The sequence below is a fragment of the Moschus berezovskii genome, chromosome 2 (genome assembly GCF_049115385.1).
Source record: "Moschus berezovskii isolate FMDL1 chromosome 2, NW_MosBer_1.0, whole genome shotgun sequence".
Classification (NCBI taxonomy): domain Eukaryota; kingdom Metazoa; phylum Chordata; class Mammalia; order Artiodactyla; family Moschidae; genus Moschus; species Moschus berezovskii.
In genome coordinates, this window is record NC_142461.1 from 18,598,123 (window position 1) to 18,618,341 (window position 20,219).

At 43.9% G+C, this 20,219-nt stretch overlaps 1 protein-coding gene across 1 annotated transcript in view; it reads left to right on the top strand.

The window, feature by feature from the left end:
• The window catches only part of DNER (delta/notch like EGF repeat containing), a 390,295-nt gene that overhangs the window by 247,202 nt on the left and 122,874 nt on the right, over positions 1–20,219 (top strand). Inside the window, exon 7 of the mRNA XM_055397670.2 lies at positions 15,126–15,239. Coding sequence (XP_055253645.1) covers positions 15,126–15,239 — 114 coding nt within the window. The remainder of the gene's footprint in view (positions 1–15,125; positions 15,240–20,219) is intronic.

The following is a 20,219-nucleotide window of genomic DNA, read 5'->3' on the forward strand; positions in this document are numbered from 1 at the left end:
TGCTTTTGAACTGTGGTGCTGGAGAAGACTCTTGAGAGTCCCTTGGACTGCAACGAGATCCAACCAGTCCATGCTAAAGGAGATCAGTCCTGGGTGTTCATTGGAAGGACTGATGCTAAAGCTGAAACTCCAATACTTTGGCCACCTGATGCGAAGAACTGACTCCTTGGAAAAGACCCTGATGCTGGGAAAGATTGAGGGCAGGATGACAGAGGATGAGATGGTGGGATAGCATCACCGACTTGATGGACATGAGTTTGAGCAAGATCCAGGAGTTGGTGATGGACAGGGAAGCCTGCTGTTGCTGTAGCCCATGGGGTTGCAAAGAGTCGGACACGACTGAGTGACTGAGGGCTCTTTCTTAGCCCTCCTCTCTCTAGCAGCCTTTCTCTCCTGTCTTACAGAGGACTGCCTTGTGTGTGTTCTCCCAGGACCTCTCCAGCCTCCTCCCCGCCTTCCTTTCCCTGTTCTATCTCTAGAGCTTGGTCTTTACCACCCACTTCAGCTCCCTTCTCCTTCCTGGGACAGCAGCCACTCATTCCAAGCTGTCACCTCTAAGTGGATGGCTTCCAGACCCATCCTTGCACCTGGCCAGTCACCCAGTCCCAGCACCTGCACTGGGCTCAGAGTGATGCTCTGCTCACCCTCAGCCCCCTCCTCCGTCAGCCTCCCACACAGGCTTTCAAGCCTCGCTCTCCCCGCATGGCTCCAGGTTCCATCATCGGTGCCATCACTTCCCTCATGTCTGGGCTGCAAGCTCAGTCCTGACTCTTGCCCCCCACCCCCTGCCACTTTGTTTATTTCTGGACAGTCTCCCCGTTTATGATGGCTCCCCATCTGCCGTGCACACTGCTTCCTCTTCCAGTGCCCCGATTCAAACCTTGTCATCTGCTGCCTGAATGACTGCGATAAGCCTGTCACCCTCACCACGCTGCCTTGCTTACGACTGCAGTGCAACCTTCCAGAAACCCAGGACAGGAGCCCAGCCAAGGGAGAGCAAAGCCTGCTCTCGCTACTCATCCTCTGTGTGACCTTGGGGGAAATTAATCTCACTGGGTCTCAGCTTTCGCTCTATGAATTGAGCTGGGTGACAGAACCCACAGCTCACAGTTCAGTGGATAGTGATGCATGCGGTGTGCTTAGAAGGGTACCCGGGGCACTTGGTGAGTGTCATTGGATCTTACTGTTGTTACTGTTGTCAAGCCCGTAGTTGGATGCCTTGCACGGAGCGCTTCTGTTCTTTCCTCTGGCCAGAGATTTGGCCTCAGCTCCTTCTGTGGCCTCCCTCTCTGGGGAGCCAACTTGGACCACGGGGGACCCTCAGGACATCCTTTGGTCCTCTGCTAAGACCCAGAAGAGCCAGACCTAAATAGGTCACTCCCTGCCATGTCTCTGCCTCAGGGCCAGCCTGACTCTCACAGTCTTTCCAAACAAATCTCATGAAAAGGAGAGAAAAGACCTGGGAGGAATAAATGAGCATGGGATTTGGAGTCTGCGGTGCTGGGTTTAACTCCACGCTGAGTCACTCACCAGCTCTACCTTACTCCTCTGAGTCCAAGTTGTCTTGTCTGCAAAAAGAATAACCGTACTGACCTTGTAAGGGTTAAAGAGAACATATCCACACACACGTGCAAGTGTATATATACATACACATGCATACACACCCATACACTTATACACACCTAAGCACATGTCTGCATCCGCATGCATACATATGGCACAGAATAGGTGATCCATAAAGGGCACTGGTATTAAAAAGCAGAGACAATACTTTGCCAACAAAGGTCCGTCTAGTCAAAATGATGGTTTTTCTAGTAGTCATGTATGGATGTGAGAGTTGGACTATAAAAACGCTGAGTGCCGAAGAATTGATGCTTTTGAACTGTGGTGGTGTTAGAGAAGACTCTTGAGAGTCCCTTGGACTGCAAGGAGATCCAGCCAGTCCATCCTAAAGGAGATCAGTCCTGAGTATTCATTGGAAGGACCGATGTTGAAGATGAGGCTCCAATATTTTGGCCATGTGATGCAAAGAACTGACTCATTTGTAAAGACCCTGATGCTGGGAAAATTGAAGGCAGGAGGAGAAGGGGACGACAGAGGATGAGATGGTTGGATGGCATCACTGACTCTATGGACATGAGTTTGCGTGAACTCCGGGAGTTGGTGATGGACAGGGAGGCCTGGTGTGCTGCGGTCCATGGGGTCACAGAGTCGGACACGACTGAGCGACTGAACTGAATTAAACTGAAACAAGTGTGAGAGGAAGCATGTGAGAAGGACGGGAGTTTGTGTTCTCCTCGTTCTCTCCTCGAGGCTGTGCCCATCCCTCCTCGCCCCTTTATGCTTGACCGTTTGGAGTTGCCTCATTCTGTCCAGACCAGGGAGAAGGGCGGGAAGTCTGGAGCTTTCCTCCCAAATATAGCAAATGAGAACAGGAAGGGACCCAGCTGTAGCCCTCCTCCGTCATGACCGTGCTGCATTCAGAAACCTTCAGAGGCACCTTGCTGGTGACCCCGAGCTGCTCGGCACACAGGTTGGAGCTGTCACAGCCTGGCCTGGCCCCAGCCTTCCTCCCCTCGCCCCCCAGGAGGTCCAGCCTCACGGGGCACCACATGGGCCTGGCTCGGTAGCAGGTGCTGGATTTCCTCTCACTGTGTTTTGTTGTTTCCTGTGAATGTGTCTTCTCTGCTTTCTGGAGTGTAAGCTCCCTGCAGGCAGGAACTGTTTCTAAGCATCTTGTGGATTCTTCACCTGTGACTGTTTACTCTCTCCAAATTCTTTCTGAAAGAAGGAATGAATGCCTCCCCTATGCGTGCATGCTCAGTTGCTTAGTCGTGTCTGACTCTTTGCAAGTCTGTGGACTGTAGCCCACCAGGCTCCTCTGTCCATGGGATTCTCCAGGCAAGAATACTGGAGCGGGTTGCCATCCAGGTGGTCTTCCCGACCCAGGGATTGAACCCATGTCTCTTGTGTCTCCTGCATTGGCAACTGTACCACCTTTTGAGTTAATTACACAAGCTTAGGATTCAATGGGTACGTCACTTTAAGTCAGTCACTCACTTAACTTGTCTGCTTTTTGTATCAGTTTTTTAATTAATTTAATGTTTTCTCCCTTTTGATTTCAATTTCTCAGAACATACTTAATGAAAAGATCTTTCTTGAAATCGCTCCCCCTTTGTAACCACTAGATCAGGAGACAGAGATATCATTTCTAGTCTGGCCTATATTAATATTTTAATTAATATTTCTTATTTGGGCTCTAGGGAAATGGAATAAAAGCGATTATTTTAAAACAGCAATGAATTGTGCTTATGCAGTCATTAATTACTTTATAATGAGTAATTATAAATGCCAGCCATGGCATCCCTGGCTCTGTGCTTGGGGCTGGGGACAAAAGTCACCAACACGTGCTCTTCAAGAAAAAGGAAGTTTCTCTAGAAACAGTGCAGTGACAGGTATAGTAATTGAGCCTAGGGGCTCTCCCACTCATGAAAAGAAAAAACATGTGTCAACATGCAGCCAGTAAAGGCTTTTTGATGTCATATAATATTTGACTTTCACTTTCTGATCTTTTTTTCTTTGTAATCTGCATCAGATGTGTAACTCTTAATGAATAATATTAATATTTGATATTAAAAAAGCTGCTGCTAGTTTTCCAGATCAGTGGTTCTCAAACTTTAGCACCAACCCTGCTTCAGAGTCACCTGGAGGGCTTCTTAAAACTCATATTGCTGGGTCCCATCCCCTGAGTATTCTGTGGGTCTAGGGTATTGCTGGTGAATTTGCATTTGTGGTAAGTCAGTCCCCAACTGCTGCTGCTGCAGTTGTTGATCTGGGGACTTGGGAAACTACTGCTCTCCACTGACTGTTAAAAACTGAGAGAACAAACAATATTGGCATAATGCTTTCCACTGTCAAAACCCTAAATTATTCAGGGACTTCCCTGGTGGTCCAGTGGTTGAGACTCTGTGCTTCCAATGCAAGGGGCATGGATTCGATCCCTGGTTGAGGAACTAGGATCCCACATACCGCACAGTGTAGCCAAAATAAAAATCCTAAGTTATTCATTCATTCAAAAATACTGAGCTACCCACGCTGTGGCAGGCTTGGTGCAGGCTGTTGCGGATTCAAGGGTGTACTTGATAGAAATGGCTCCTGCTATTTGGGGTTGATCTCATTCATCACAACTGTCTTGGGAGCCAGGTGTGATTGTTATCCCTGTTTCACCCAGGAGGGGAATGAAGGTCAAAGTCAGCCCATTGATGCTTTTGCTCAGCTGATCATTGCGTCACCACCCTGACCTCTGACTCTCCAAACCGTTGTCCTTCCCGCCGGGCCTCTTGCCTCTGTGCTAGATGTGGTTACTTCTTTTTTCTAACCTTGAGGCTAATTTTTCCAGTTCTGCTGAATGTCTGCTTTCTTTCGTGCTTTTCTAATGCAGATTCTCATTTTAATTATATTTTATTGATTGTCTTTTGCAGATGGGCCTCCTATATCTTCCTTTCTTTGCCTTTGGTTTTATGAGCATGTTTGCATTTGCTCAGATGTGTTTGTTTTTCCCTGCCAGCAGATCTTACTAGTCTTTTTTTTTTCTGTTAAATAATTTCTGCCTTCCGACTTTGATATTGGAGGCCTCTGAGATTGAATGTCTTGATGGCACACAGATTCCTGCTATTTATTGCTTGCTAATATTAGACACTTCATCTCTGCAGCAGCAGCTGAGGCCCTGCCCGGCCGCTCTGATCCCCCCAGGGTGAGAGCTGAGGCTGGTGGGTTCTGTCGGTGGCATCAGGCTTTCAGTACAAATCCAGTCGTTTCATCTCACTGCAGAAGCCAGGCTATTAAAAGACCAGAAATGTTAAAAATAGCTCTCACCACAATTCCCACCTTGGAAGCTTTCAGGAGAGCTCTGCAAAGAAACAATTATATTCTACCTCACGGAGTCAAAGCAACCGCAGAAGAGTCTTTATTTTAGTAGAGAAATCATAACAATGGTACCAAAAAACCATTGTTGCAAAGAAGGAGAATGTTTAGAAAAGCAACTGGTCAATTGCCTGTTCTTTTTTTTTTTTAATTGTCTGACTCATTTAGGCAGCTTTGTTTACACGTCATGTAATTTGCCATTGAACTCTGGAAGGTTTTCCTGCATTTGAAGAGTACAGCCAGTACATAGTGATTTGGGGGTACTGCAGGGTACATTTTTTTTGTTATGTTGTTGTCAGTCAAATGACACCATGAGGATGTGGTTATCTTCGAACCATTCCGATGTTCACAGAGAAACATAGCTATTTTCTCTTTATATACACTGATAAATTTTAATTATATTTATACTAACTACAACATAGTGTGAAATTAAATACTCACAGGTGGTGTTGTTCAGTCACCAGGCTGTGTCCGGCTCTTTGTGGCCCCATGGGCTGCAGCACACCAGGCTTTCCTGTCCCTCACCATCTCCCGGAGTTTGTCCAAGTTCATGTCCATTGAATTGGTGATGCCATCCAACCATCTCATCCTCTGTCACCATCTTCTCCTTCTGTCTTCGATCTTCCCCAGCATCAGGGTCTTTTCCAATGAGTCAGGTGTTTGCGTCAGGTGGCCAAAGCACTGGAGTTTCAGCTTCAGCATCAGTCCTTCCAATGAGTATTCGAGGTTGATTTCCTTTAGGATTGACTGGTTTTATCTCCTTCCTGTCCATGGGGCTCTCGAGAGTCTTCTCTCGCACCACAGTTCCAAAGCATCAGTTCTTTGGTGCCCTGCCTTCATGATCCACATTTGGTTCTCATATCCGTACATGACTACTGGAAAGACCATAGCCTTGACTCTACGGATGTTTGTCGGCAAAGTGATGTCTTTGCTTTTTAACACACGTTCTAAGTTTGTCATAGCTTTCCTATTCCCAGCCTGCGTTAGACGAGATATAGTCTGGTATCACACCCATGAATGAGTGAATCAGTTCAGTGCGTTTCCTTACAGGTGTCGGGTCATCTTCTCCATCCAGCAGGATTTACTCCTTAGCACGTGTGCTGCATTTCATCTGACACCATTTCTGACGGTTGGACTTAAAAGCACTGAGCCTCAGTCTAGAGCTTTCTCAGTCATCCTGTATGTCCTTGGAAGTCATCCTTATTATATGTGTATCCCGAGGCACCACTTTAACACTTATTATTTTTTGTTATACAAGAACATTCTCCAAAGAGGCAATAGAACCCCTGTGATCCCCTAAGAGATCAGCATTTCCGATAGCGTCTGTTTTTGAAGCGATTGTTTTACTTACAAACTGACAATCACAATTATAAATTCTTCAATACCTTAAAGTTTTTATAGTCAAATAATTTATTTTAAAATGGTCTTTAACTTGCTCAATGAAATGAAAGTCTCTCAGTTGTGTCTGACTCTTTGTGACCCCATGGACTATATATATAGACCATGGAATTCTCCAGGCCAGAATACTGGAGTGGGTAGCTTTTGCCTTCTCCAGGGGAGTGTCTCAACCCAGGGATCGAACCCCAGGTCTCCCACATTACAGGTGAATTCTTTACCAGCTGAGCCACAAGGGAAGCCCCTTTAACTTGCTAGGAGTTATAAATATTCCTACGGATTCAGATTTGTAAAAATGTTCTAAAGGTGGTGTTTCCCTGTTTTGTAAAGGGTCAGTGTCTACTTATGAGCAGACAAGAGGCATTGGAATAAAACCAAGGGTTTTTAGTCTGATGAGCTAAGGTCTCATTGACCTAAACTGGCTTTCTCAGTTCTGACATTAGGGTTATTTGGGGGCTGGACAGTTCTTTGTGGCAGAGAACTGTCATGTGTATTGTAGGGTGTTTGGCAGCATTTCCTGGCTTCTACCTAATAGATGCTGGAGCGTCCCCAGGGGTGGGACAATAAGCAATGCCTCTGGACATTTTCAAATGTTCCCTGGGGGAGAAAGTCAACTGGTAGAGAACCACAGACCTAAGGAATTAAACTTGGATAGGGGCGCTTGGGCAGGAAAAAGGAGTTCTGTTTCAGGTCTGTTGATGCCTTATTTCAGAGAGCTGTTGAAGGTGCTGAATGCTAGTTGGAGACGTGAGACTAATGTTCAAAAGAGCGTCAGTCTGGCTCCACCCACCTCAGTCTGCCTGGGGCAGGGGCATCCTATGTATTCCCAGATTGGAAATCAGACCATTGCAAAGCACAAGGTGATTTTTGATAGCACATTTTTGAAATAAATTTTTAATAGCTGTGTGTTCCTTGTCATGGGTGTTGGGAAAAAGAATAACTAGCACATGTTGCCTGTGGTGTTCTGGGTATGATTGCTTAGGCAGAAGCCAAATCTAACTTGAAAGATATATAGCTGTTGTTAGGGTCAAGTGAAAGTGAAAATCGCTCAGTCATGTCCGACTCTGCGACCCCATGGACCATATAGTCCATGGAATTCTCCAGGCCAGAATACTGGAGTGGGTAGCCTTTCTCTTCTCTGGGGGATCTTCCCAACCCAGGGATCAAACCCAGATCTTCCATACTGTAGGCGGATTCTTTACCAGCTGAGCCACCAGGGAGGCATTAGGGCAAAAACTTTAAGCAAATGGGTTCATTTGTAACAGAAAATGTTTAAGTGCTAAGGATTCAGCAATTAACAAGACAAAGTCCTGATTCTCAGGGAGTTTATGGTCTCAAGAGGGAACCAAAAAGGAATATCATTTCAGGTAAATGATAAATCTGTTGTAATGGAGCAGGAACCCTGGAAGGACCACAGGTGGCTTCAGAGATGAAGCCTTCATCCCATGGCATCTCCTTTTAGATGGGGAGGTAGCTGGTAGATGTGTGTTTTGTCGAGTACTGCATGCATGCTAAGTCGCTTCAGTTGTATCCAACTCTTTATGCCCCTGTGGACCATAGCCTGCCAGGCTCCTCTGTCCATGGGATTCTCCAGGTAAGAATACTGGAGTGGGTTGCCATGCCCTCTTCCAGGGGATTTTCCCAAGACAGGGATAGAACCCGTGTTTCTTACATCTCCTGCATTGGCACCCGGGTTCTTTAGAGTTAAGTACTAAGGTGAAGAATAAGGAAGCTTCCCTGGTGCCTCAGACAGTAAAGAATCTGCCTGCAATGCAGTAGACCTGGGTTGAATTCCTGGGTCGGGAAGATTCCCTGGAGAAGGAAATGGCAACCCACTCCAGTATTCTTGCCTGGAGTATTCCATGGACAGAGGAGCCTGGCGGGCTACAGTCCATGGGGTTGCAAAGAGTCGGAAATGACTGAGTGACTCACATTTTTTGCTTTCAAGAGACACAAGGTCTGAGCAGGTGATTTCTGAGTGGAGATCTAACTAGTGGGAGAGAACAGCCATAGAAGGATGCAGGGTGAGAGGGAACAAAGAGATGCTGGGCTGTGGTTTCTGATGTCTTAGATGGGCTTACACACACAGAAGACTATCTGAAATAATCTTTTGTGTTTTTTTTCCTTGTAAGGATTAAACTTATAAACCATAGTGATTCTCAAGCCCCATCAAGCATCTCTGTGTGTGTTGCTTTAACCCTCTCTTTCAACTTCAAATGCCTTAAAAACTCAATTACTCAACTATGCATTTTAATTGGAATCCTGAGTCTGATCGATGCTCTCATGCACCACGCTTTCTCCAGGGTGACACCTTCTTTGCCCACCAGCAAGCTCAGATCAGCTAAGCCAGACCCCCAGTGGCAGTCGCAGGGCCCAGGTCTCTGCCATGACATCCTCCTCTGTTTATTTGGCTCCATCTCTTTCTGGGTTAGGAGACTGGTTCTACTGAGGGAAGAGTTTTATCATCTCTAGCAGATTCCAGTTCTTCACCCCGATGAGTTAGATTTGATGCTTAGACAACCAAGGTTGTTTCCTGGAGAGAGAGATTTTAGGCTGTCTTACAAGACCTGGGCATCCAGGGCCATTCTTCCTCTATCAGTGATGAACACACAGGGGCCATCCTTTTCCTTACCATCTCCAGCTGCAGTTAGCTCTGGGCTGGACCCTCCAAATGGGTCCGATTTTTCAGCAGATTGCACAACCCTTGTGTTCAAGAGAAATCTCGACCCAATTGTTCTGATTTCGTTTGGAACTCCCACAAAGATTGTAGCCAACTTCCTTTTCTGTTTAGTTGGATTTTGCATGTTTTTAGCTTCTCTAAAACATTTTTTCATCTCCCTAACTGGTTCTAGAGGTGACTTCCATATTATTCTATGAGGTCCTCTGTGTCTTTATGTGTTTCAATTTTAACCTCTCCTCTCTTATCTCCTGATTTTATAGGTGTAATTCCACTGTGTGTTCACCTCTTCCCCTTCCCTCCATGCCAAAGCTAGTTGCTAATTTTCTTCTCAGCAGTTTCTCTGTTTCATAGCGGTTTAACATTAGCACCATCCATCTCTTTCTAGGATAGGGTTGTAACTGTTTGTCTTGAATCCTGTCTCCCTCTCATATCCTTGTGTGGTCCTGCGGCCACAGTGCCAGAACAATGCTGAAGTCTGAAAAGGAGCTGGGCCAGTTTGGCCCAGGGGGGCTGCAGCACAATGGTCAATGGGGAGGGGGCAGAGGCCAGGGCATGGTGTGGTTTTGAGCCATGGGGTAAAGTGTTTGGGTTTTATTCCAAGCTTTTGGAAAGCCACCCTGAACATTGTATTGGTAGGACTCCAATAGTTTGGCCACCTGATGCCAAGAGCTGACTCACTGGAAAAGACCCTGATGCTGGGAAAGATTGAGGGCAGGGGAAGAAGGGGATGACAGAGGATGAGATGGTTGGATGGCATCACCGACTCAGTAGACATGAGTTTGACACATACACGTGTGTGTGTGTGTGCGTGTACGCATGTGCGCGTGCTGGAACAGATCCTCCCTGATATATACTAATGGCCACTACTTACTACCGCTTCCATCCGCTGTGTTGACTCCATCACTGGCTTGACCATCTACTATCAAGGTCCTCTGGGTGCCTGTCACTGCTTTGGTAAGATAAAGAAACATTATTCATGGTTGGCATAATTACTTCATTCCCCCAGAAAGAGACTGGCTTTCAGCAGGATGGAAGGAAGAACCAGGCAAAGCTTTAATGATCGAATCGTCCTTTTTCATTTGAAGTCCTACCAATCACTTATTTAGTTTTGACATAAATTAAAAAACAAAAGACACAGAAAGGGAGATTTGTGAGCCTTAGGTATCCAGCTGAGAGTATCACAAGTAGGTCTAGGTCAGTGATTTGTCTGACAACTGCAGGTAAATCTACTCCCTGTTGCTGTTCAGTCACTAAGTTGTGTCCAGCTCTGCAACCGTATGGACTGCAGCACAGCAGGCTCCTCCGTCCTTCACTATGTTCTGGAGTTTGTTCAAATTCATGTTCACTGAGTCAGTGATTCTATCTAACCATCTTGTCCTCTGTCATCCTCTTCTTCTCCTGCCTTCAATCTTTCCCAGCATCAGGGTCTTTTCCAATGAGTCGGCTTCTCACATCAAGTGGCCAAAATATTGGAGCTTCAGCTTCAGAATCAGTCCTTTCAATGAATATTCAGGGTCAATTTCCTTTAGGATTTTTTAAAGCATTTTGTTTATTTATTCTTTAACACCCTTAACATTTTGTGTTGGGGTACAACTAATTAACAATGTTGTGGTAGTTTCAGGTGAACAGCAATTTTTTTAGGATTGGCTGGTTTGAGCTCCTTGCTGTCCAAGAGACTCGTCTTCTTGAGCCCCACAATTCTAAAGCATCAATTCTTCAACTCTCTACCTTCTTTATGGTCCAACTGGTGGCTCAGACAGTAAAGCATCTGCCTGAAATGCAGGAGACCTGGGTTCGATCCCTGGGTTCGATCCCTGGGTCAGGAAGATCCCCTGGAGAAGGAAAGGGCAACCCACTTCAGTATTCTTGCCTGGAAAATTCCATGGACTGAGGAGCCTGGTGGGCTACAGTTCATGGGGTCACAGAGTCGGACACGACTGAGCAACTTCACTTTCTTTTCTTTCTCACATCCATGCATGACTACTGGAAAGACCATAGCCATGACTATTCAGACCTTTGTCAGCAAAGTGATATCTCTGTGTTTTATTCTGCTCTCTAGGTTTGTCATAGCTCTCCTTCCAAGGAGCAAGTGTCTTTTAATTTTATGGCTGCAGTCACTATCTGCAGTAGTTTTGGAGCCCAAGAAAATAAAGTCTGTCACTGTTTCCATTTTCCCCATCTATTTGCCATGAGGTGATGAGACCGGATGTCACCCTGTGCTCTCTGAGGATCTAAGAAATGACTCACTTTTTTTTAAGAGCCCCTTGAGTCAGCTTCAGGGTCTTCATGGTTCCTTGCCCTCCACCTCTCTTCTCCCAGAGCTGGCTGCAGTTGGTCAGTGAGACCAGTGCAGTCAAGGGTGGTACTCCTGGAACTTGCCCTCCACCTCTCTTCTCCCAGAGCTGGCTGCAGTTGGTCAGTGAGACCAGTGCAGTCAAGGGTGGTACTCCTGGAACTTTGAACTCGCCACTGGCTTGAGGCCAGTAGTAATACCTGGCCCCTTACAGACAAGCATCAGCTGAGCAACTGGCCACCTGCAGCTCAGAATGCTGGTAATCCCGTAATCCCATGACCCCAGCCCTACCTCTCTGCCTCTCTCATCCCCAACCACACAGTCCTCCAGTGTTGCTTCTCATCTCCAGTTATGCTGAATTCAGACCTGCCAATATGTGTATGCTCTGTAGTCTAGCTAGTTACACAGGGTCTTTTTCTTTATAGTTCCATGTTTCCCATATTTTAAGTATCTTTTTTTTCCTTTTTTTTAAAATTGGAGGCTAATTATTTTACAATATTATATTGGTTGATTTTGCCATACATTGACATGAATCCACCCTGGGTGTACATGAGTTCCCCTTCCTGAACCCCCCTCCCACCTCCCTCCTCCCTTTATCCTCCCTCTGGGTCATCCCCGCACACCAGCCCCGAGCATCCTGTAACATGCATCGACCCTGAACTGGTGGTTCGTTTCACATATGACAACATACATGTTTCAATGCCATTCTCCCAAATCATCCCACCCTCGCCCTCTCCCACAGAGTCCCAAAGACTGTTCTATACATCTGTGTCTCTTTTGCTGTCTCGTATACAGGGTTATCATTTGCATCTTTCTAAATTCCATATATATGCATTAGTATACTATACTGGTGTTTTTCTTTCTGGCTTACTTCACTCTGTATAATAGGCTCCAGTTTCATCCACCTCATTAGAACTGACTCAAATGCATTCTTTTTAATGGCTGAGTTGTGTATATGTACCACAGTTTTCTTATCCATTCGTCTGCAAATGGACATCTAGGTTGCTTCTAATATAATCCTTTTAAAGCTGTGGAACAGAAAGCAATGATACAGTGACTGATCCTTGACCAGTGTTCCTCATTGGAGGGGACAATTGGCATTTGAGTGATAAAACTGTTATTCTGGAACCATCTCAGGCAGTGCAGAGCTTCAGCATCTCTACCACAGAATGCCAGTGTGACCCCCATATCATTACAGACAATCCCTGAACACATCACAAACGTGGCTTATTCTCTTAGACTGAAATTTTATTAAACTTGCTTGCAATATTGGAGCAATTAACAGTACTGAAGATTCACTTTGCTTATAGGTTTAACTTAATAATTAGATCAGTTATATAAGAACAAATTAAAAGCATGGGAAGATGTGTGTGTTATCAGACAATGTGGTTCTTAAAAAGAAATTGTTGCTATTAATATAGTTTAGAGTATTTAATTAAATTTTTAAGTGGGACCAGATATTCATTAAGGAAGGTGTTAAAAGTGATCTTTGTGAAAATCACTTTTAGTTAGGGATGTATAAAGAAGTCTTCATAGGTGAAGTAAAATTTTCTTTAAGATACCCATAGGGATGATATGGAAATATGAGGAGACTAGATTAAGTTAAATGGACAGAATGTTAATCTGAATTTAGACTTATTATTTGAAAATGTATTAACATAAATTTGTTAGAGTAAGATATTCTCTTCTGAATTCTGGAATGGCTTTTTGTCCAGGCATTTAGATTTTTAGTTTACATAATTATCTTATTTTTCCCATACCCATGAATTAGCTAGAGTCCCCTAGACTATTCAGTTATCAATGTGGACCATTTTTAAATTCTTTATTGAACTTGTCATAATGTTGCTCCTGTTTTTCTGATTCTTTTTTTTGGCCAAGAGGCATGTGAAATCTTAGCTTCCCAACCAGGGATCAAACCAGAAACTCCTGCATTAGAAGGCAAAGTCTTAACCACTGGACCACCAAGGAAGTCCTCCATAGGCTCTTTTAAAACACATTAAGAAGAGTAGAATTGCAAACAAGGGCCTCCACATTCACAGTCTGTAATTTAGACTTGTTTGGCAGGTCATTGAAGCTCAGGCAAATCATCTCTCTCCTAACCTCTTTGATTTATTTTTGCAAATCTCAAATATGGTGCTAATGACACGCCTTCAAAACTAATAATTCAGAAAGACAAGCTTTTATGTACTTTATGTATATCCTGGAAAGATCAAAATGTTACAGTATGATTATAATTTAGTAGGAAATATCTGTGCGTAAATATTTCTGATAGGAATCTCTCCAAAGTATTAATAATTATGTCACTCAAATAACATGACTGAGGGTAACTTTTTTCTCTTTCTATTTTACATCTTGCATTTTCCAAATTTTCTTTCATAATCATTTTCTACTCTAAGCTAAAAAACATAATTGCATGTTATTTCTTAAACTTGCCTTTCAGGAGGGCTTTGTTTGCAAAGTTAACAAAATATTTGAAATTTATTTAAGACTTCTTGGCTGCATGGGTATTCCAGTAGATTCAGGTCCTTATTTTCTCATCACCCATATGTGGTTATGTTATTATTTGACAAAATCACCATTGCTTTACAGGAAAAATTTACTGAGTTGGGTTTTTGCTTCAAATTAGAATTAAGATGAATTTAGAAATGTGATTAATATTGTATGTCTCAACCTCCTTAGCTTTAAAATGAAGGGCTAGGGGGTGAATTGAACACTTACAGTCCTCTAACAGTAAAGTATTATAAATTAAAAAAAAATTAATACCTACCTAGCAATTTTCCTAATGGTGCTTTTAAAAATAAGTAGTTAGATGACCATGAGAAAGTGACTGTCATCTCAGTAGTCAAGCAAGAGGAGGTGGGAAGGAGAGGGTGGGATGTATGGAGAGAGAACATGGAAATATACACACTACCATATGTGAAATAGACAGTGAGTGGGAATTTGTGGTGTGACTCCGGGAACTCACACCAGGGCTCTGTAACAACCTAGAAAGTGGGTTGGGGAGGGAGGTGGCAGGGAGGTTCAAGAGGGAGGGGACATGTGTATACCTATGGCTGATTCATGTTGATGTATGGAAAAAACCAACACAACATTGTAAAGCGATTATCCTCCAATTAAAAAATAAAAGTTTTTAAAAGTCATAAAAAAGACATTACAGAGCCTGTTTTTCCTTAAGTCAGGAGAAAGGGACAGGGGTGTTCAGTCTTAGCTTCTGAAGGTTCTAATATTTCTAAGTAAAATGCAGAGCTAATGGTGAAAAAAAAAATTTCTCTTTGCAAAATAGATTTTTGCAAAGCAAATGACTTTTGAACTCTGATTCTGAGAGGTGGAGGCATTGAGAACGGACATTTGGACATGAGGGGGATGGGAAGGTTGGGATGAATTGGGAGATTAGGATTGACATACATACACCACCATGTGTAAAATAGTGAAATAGAGGAAACCTGCTGGATAGCACAGGGAGCTCAGCTCAGTGATGACCTAGATGGGTGGGATGGGAGAGGTGTCAGGGAGTACTAAGAGGGAGGGATACATGTATATTATATATATATATATATATATATATACACATATATATATATATATGTATAGCTGATTCACATTGTTGTACAGCAGAAACTAATACAACAATGGAAAGCAAATATTCTTAAATAAAAAAATAAACTATTCTGTTTCTTGTTACAAAACCAAATTAGACCAAGAAGTGCCTGGAAGACTAGTGTAAGGTTGTTGCCTTTGTTGGATAGGTACTGGTTAACTCCATCAACTTGTGGGATGGTTCATCATGGTTTTGGGGGCAAAGTATTTTATACATGTCTGTCTTGTTTGCTTCAGGTTATACTGGAGAGCTCTGCCAATCCAAGATTGACTACTGTATCCTAGATCCATGTAGAAATGGAGCAACATGCATTTCTAACCTCAGTGGATTCACCTGCCAGTGTCTGGAAGGTCAGTATCAGTATCATTACAGGAATAACTTTCGTTTTCCATTTTAAATCCTAGATTAATTTGACGACCTTTGTACTTCAATTTTCTGAAAAAATTCTACTCAAGAGAACTTCCTTTTTTGTCCCATTTATAAAACAAGATATAAGATGGCCCCCCTTTTTTAAAGCTCTGTGCTAAAATAGCTTGGAAATTATGTCTGAATATTAGACATAATCTCAAAATTTCTGCAGTTTTCATTTACACATTAAAAATGAACAACTTGTAATAAAATGGAATTTCTGTATAATGACAAACTTCACTTGATAAGAGTCCTATTTTTTAAATTATGCATTAGGTTTTTGATACCAATTTACATTAAAATGTTTTCACCATAAAGTTCACCTGTTTTTGTCTTTAAATCCAGTTTATGACATCTTGGACACATATAGTCTCCTGGAAAGTCACGTATTTAAGGCAATTTTTATTAAAAAATAAGCAGTCATAATGTTTCAATTTCACCTGAAGAAGCAGACAGGTAGATAGTCCTAGTTATGGAGCTGGTGTTAAGGAACAATTTTGCACTTGGAGGAAGTTTTGTTTTTTCTGCTTGGAGAGATGTTATGGAAGGAATTACTTTAAACCTTTAATATGATAAGAATAACATGATGTTAAAGGTGTTTTTTCCCCTAAAACCAGCATGTAAGCTCCTTATGCACAGAAGGGACACTGACAATTACATGGAGTCAATTGACATCCTTTGCAGAGATTACATGTTGAATCCTCGTGAATAAGGGAACATCTCTGTACTCATTAACCTGAATTACCTCCTGGCTAGAGGCTGGACTGGGACAGTGGTACGGATGGATGTTGATAAAAGACCACTGACTCCCAGGTAACCCCAGGGCTCGGGGTTGCCAGGAGCTGCGCCATGATCGGCGCTGCCTCATACACTTTATGCTTTCATATTCTGAAGCCCACACAGCAACTCAGGAAGTGGATTCTTTGTCCTGGCTTCTGCTCCCCTGGGCGGGGACAGGAGCAGGTGGCTGTGGTCCTCCTGGAGCTGTGCATGCTTATGATAGACATGATTACCGTGACAATGGAGTTACCTGTGCTGGATGGTGTCCACTCGTCACACAGTGCCTTAAGCAAATGGGAAAACTGGAGAGAAGGGTGACTGCCAGCGCCAGTGGTCACTCATGTCCAGAGCGCTGGGCAGTTTCTCAAAGCTTTGCCACACCCCAGGTTAGTGGGTTGCCACCTAACCCTGGTTGTAGGCTGGGCTTAGAGTCAAGGGAAGGTTTCGGGGTCAAAGGCTGATTGACTGCTGGCCAGTCACTAGTTTTCCTCCCCTACCCGATCGATCCTCCTTTTTCTCTCTTAAATGACTGTGGGCATTGAGAACCCTGCTTCCCTCATAGGGCCATCCTGGGATTGAATGGGATTTGGTGGAAAGATATTTGAAAACTCCACAGTGCTTTATTATCATAGTTTTGCTGCCAGAAGGTTCAGATTGGACCCCGGAGGCTCTGAGAAGTGGTGATTTGCACAGGTCACACTGATAGTATAGAGAAGGAAATGGCAACCCACTCCAGTACTCTTGCCTGGAAAATCCCATGGAAGAGCCTGGTAGGCTATAGTCCATGGGCTCACAAAGAGTCAGACACGACTGAGCGACTTCACTTCACACTGATAGTAAAGCCAGACCCTTGAGCTGCAGCCCAAGAATTCTGTATTCACTTGTGCTCCATTTCTCTAGTTGATAAAGATTTGTTGAGCAAGTCCTACATACCAGGCACTGGACTGGGTGCTGGGTTGTAGGGTCAGCAAAGCTGAGATGGCCCCTCCTGCGATGTAGACACAAATAAATAAGTCCATAATTACAAGCCAGAACGTGTGCCTTTAAGATGCACGATGAGGATCTGCTTAGCCTTGGGGACCCAGGAGAGATGCCCACATGTGGAGAGTGAGTGAGGAGGAGGAAGGCAAAGTTGAGGGCATCCCCAAGGAGCAAAAGAAAAAGGAGGAAAGTGGGTGACAAGGGCTGAGTCCTCAGGGCTTTAGGACTTTGTGGGCATGAGTGGGGCATGTCTTGTTCAACCCAGAGGGGAGAGAGCAGAGGCTTAGGTCTGAAGCCTGTCTGTCTCTTGCTAACCAGTTCTGTCCCTGGGCAAGTAAGAGTTCATACTTCTCTGTGTCTCAGAGAAAATTATAAAATTGATACAGTAATAACCCTCACTTCTTAGGGTCTACAAGGATGAAATGAGAAGATGCTTAGACAAGGTACTTATTAGCGCAGGGTGCCTGGCTACATGCTCAGTAAGTATTAAGCACCGTATCATGACTGTTTTCCTAATAATGATTACTATTTAACCATTGAAAAATATAAACAGGAATTTGTAATTTTCCTTTTGGACCAGTATGGAATGTGGGTTGGAGAGAAAGTGTGGAAATAGAAGAGTTGTGGAAGTTTGGGAAATCCATGTTGCCTGGTAAGAAGGGAAGGTGGAATCTTAAAAGGAGAGATGCTGGTGATTTGGGAGAACTTTTGAGGGAAAACAGAAGGTCTGGGGATGGATGGATATGGAGGTGGAGTGACGGGGAGGTTTGTGGCTTCCATTACTTTAGTGTTGGTCATGCCATTCATGGAGGAAAAAAAAAACATGGAAGGGAAGTATTCTATTTTGGATGTGTTGAGTGTGAGACATGGCAGCTGGGCAGGTGCTCTGAGTCTGGGAGTGAGCGGGGTCATCTGACCATGTCTCTACTCAGAAGCCTTGGTCTACAGACTGTAATTTCAACCTGCGTGTTGATAGGCTTGTCTAGGGACCTTCTTCTTTATCCATTAGCCCACCAATTCCTCCACTCTGTCTTGATAAAGTCAAGAGAAGAAGTGATTTGAAATGATTCAGATGAATTTCCCAGCAAGGTTTTGTATGAAGACTTTCATCCACAGGTTTACCTTCACTAAAGACTGACCAGGGAACAGGGCTTCAGTTATAAATCAGAAGGATTCATTGCCATGTTTTGAAGCCTCTCAGCAACTGGCACTTTAAAAGCAGCCCCTCCCATGGACCTGTTCCATGGTGGTTGTTGTGGGAATTATTTATAGAGTACTTTGCGCTTAAAAACCAGCCTGTGTCTGCAAGAGTTTTCTCCTATCAGTCACGCTGTGAGAACAAGTTTGAAAGAGTTTCAAGTCCACACAATGTTCTGAAGTTTGGAGCCAGCACTTGACCCTTGACTGCCAGCTTTTTTTCTCTCCAGTGATTAACATTTTGGTATGTTAGCTTTGTATATGTGCATTCATGTATCTAGTTTGTTGTTTTTGTAAAGTAATTTGAAAGTAAATTATAGGCATCATCATACTTTATCCCCAAATAAATGAGTTTGTGTTTTCTGAGAATAAGAACATTCTCCTTGATAGCTATGATACCATGCCAAAGAAGATTAGTAATTATTTTCTAGTATTATTTGCTATCTGCCCTGTTTTCACTTACTTCTTTGGATATATGTGTTGGTCCTGTCTGCCTTGCTTCCCTGTGATATTCTTTGTGGGTGGGAAGTGTGTTTTATTCATCGCTCTTTCACCAACTCCCAATATCCTATCACAGAGCTTTTAGTTCCGTATTTTATGCTGCTGCTGCTGCTAAGTCACTTGTCACGTCCAACTCTGTGCGACCCCATAGATGCTAGCCCACCAGGCTCCTCCATCCCTGGGATTCTCCAGGCAAGAACACTGGAGTGGGTTGCCATTTCCTTCTCCAATGCATGAAAGTGAAAATTGAAAGTGAAGACGCTCAGTCGTATCCGACTCTTAACGACCCCATGGATTGCAGCCTACCAAGCTCCTCTGTCCATGGGATAGTAGGAAGCTAATAAATATTTGTTAGATAAATTAATTATAAAAGTCAACAAGTTGCTTCTATGTCCTAACTATTTAATTGGGAAATTGGGATATATATATATATATATGCTGCTGCTGCTGCTAAGTCACTTCAGTTGTGTCCGACTCTGTGTGACCCCACTGACAGGGCAGTCCACCAGGCTCCCCCGTCCCTGGGATTCTCCAGGCAAGAACACTGGAGTGGGTTGCCATTTCCTTCTCCAATGCATGAAAGTGAAAATTGAAAGTGAAGACGCTCAGTCGTATCCGACTCTTAACGACCCCATGGATTGCAGCCTACCAAGCTCCTCTGTCCATGGGATAGTAGGAAGCTAATAAATATTTGTTAGATAAATTAATTATAAAAGTCAACAAGTTGCTTCTATGTCCTAACTATTTAATTGGGAAATTGGGATATATATATATATATATGCTGCTGCTGCTGCTAAGTCACTTCAGTTGTGTCCGACTCTGTGTGACCCCACTGACAGGGCAGTCCACCAGGCTCCCCCGTCCCTGGGATTCTCCAGGCAAGAACACTGGAGTGGGTTGCCATTTCCTTCTCCAATGTGTGAAAGTGAAAAGTGAAAGTGAAGTCTCTCAGTCATGTATGACTCTTAGCGACTCCATGGACCGCAGCCCACCAGGCTCCTCCATCCATGGGATTTTCTAGGCAAGAGTACTGGAGTGGCGTGCCATTGCCTTCTCCAATATATATATGTATATTACTGTTAGGTATGAAGTGGAGAAGGCAATGGCACCCCACTCCAGTGCTCTTGCCTGAAAAGTCCCATGGATGGAGGAGCCTGGTGGGCTGCGGTCCATGGAGTCGCTAAGAGTCAGACATGACTGAGCACCTTCACTTTCACTTTTTACTTTCATGCGTTGGAGAAGGAGATGGCAATCCACTCCAGTACTCTTGCCTGGAGAATCCCAGGGATGGCGGAGCCTGGTGGGCTGCCGTCTTTGGGGTCACACAGAGTTGGGCATGACTGAAGTGACTTAGCAGCAGCAGCGGCAGGTAAGAAGTGGATAACTAGTAAGAACATACTATATAGCACAGGGGAAAAAAAGAAGGTACAAACTGTTTGTAGGACATATATTAAGTTAACCTT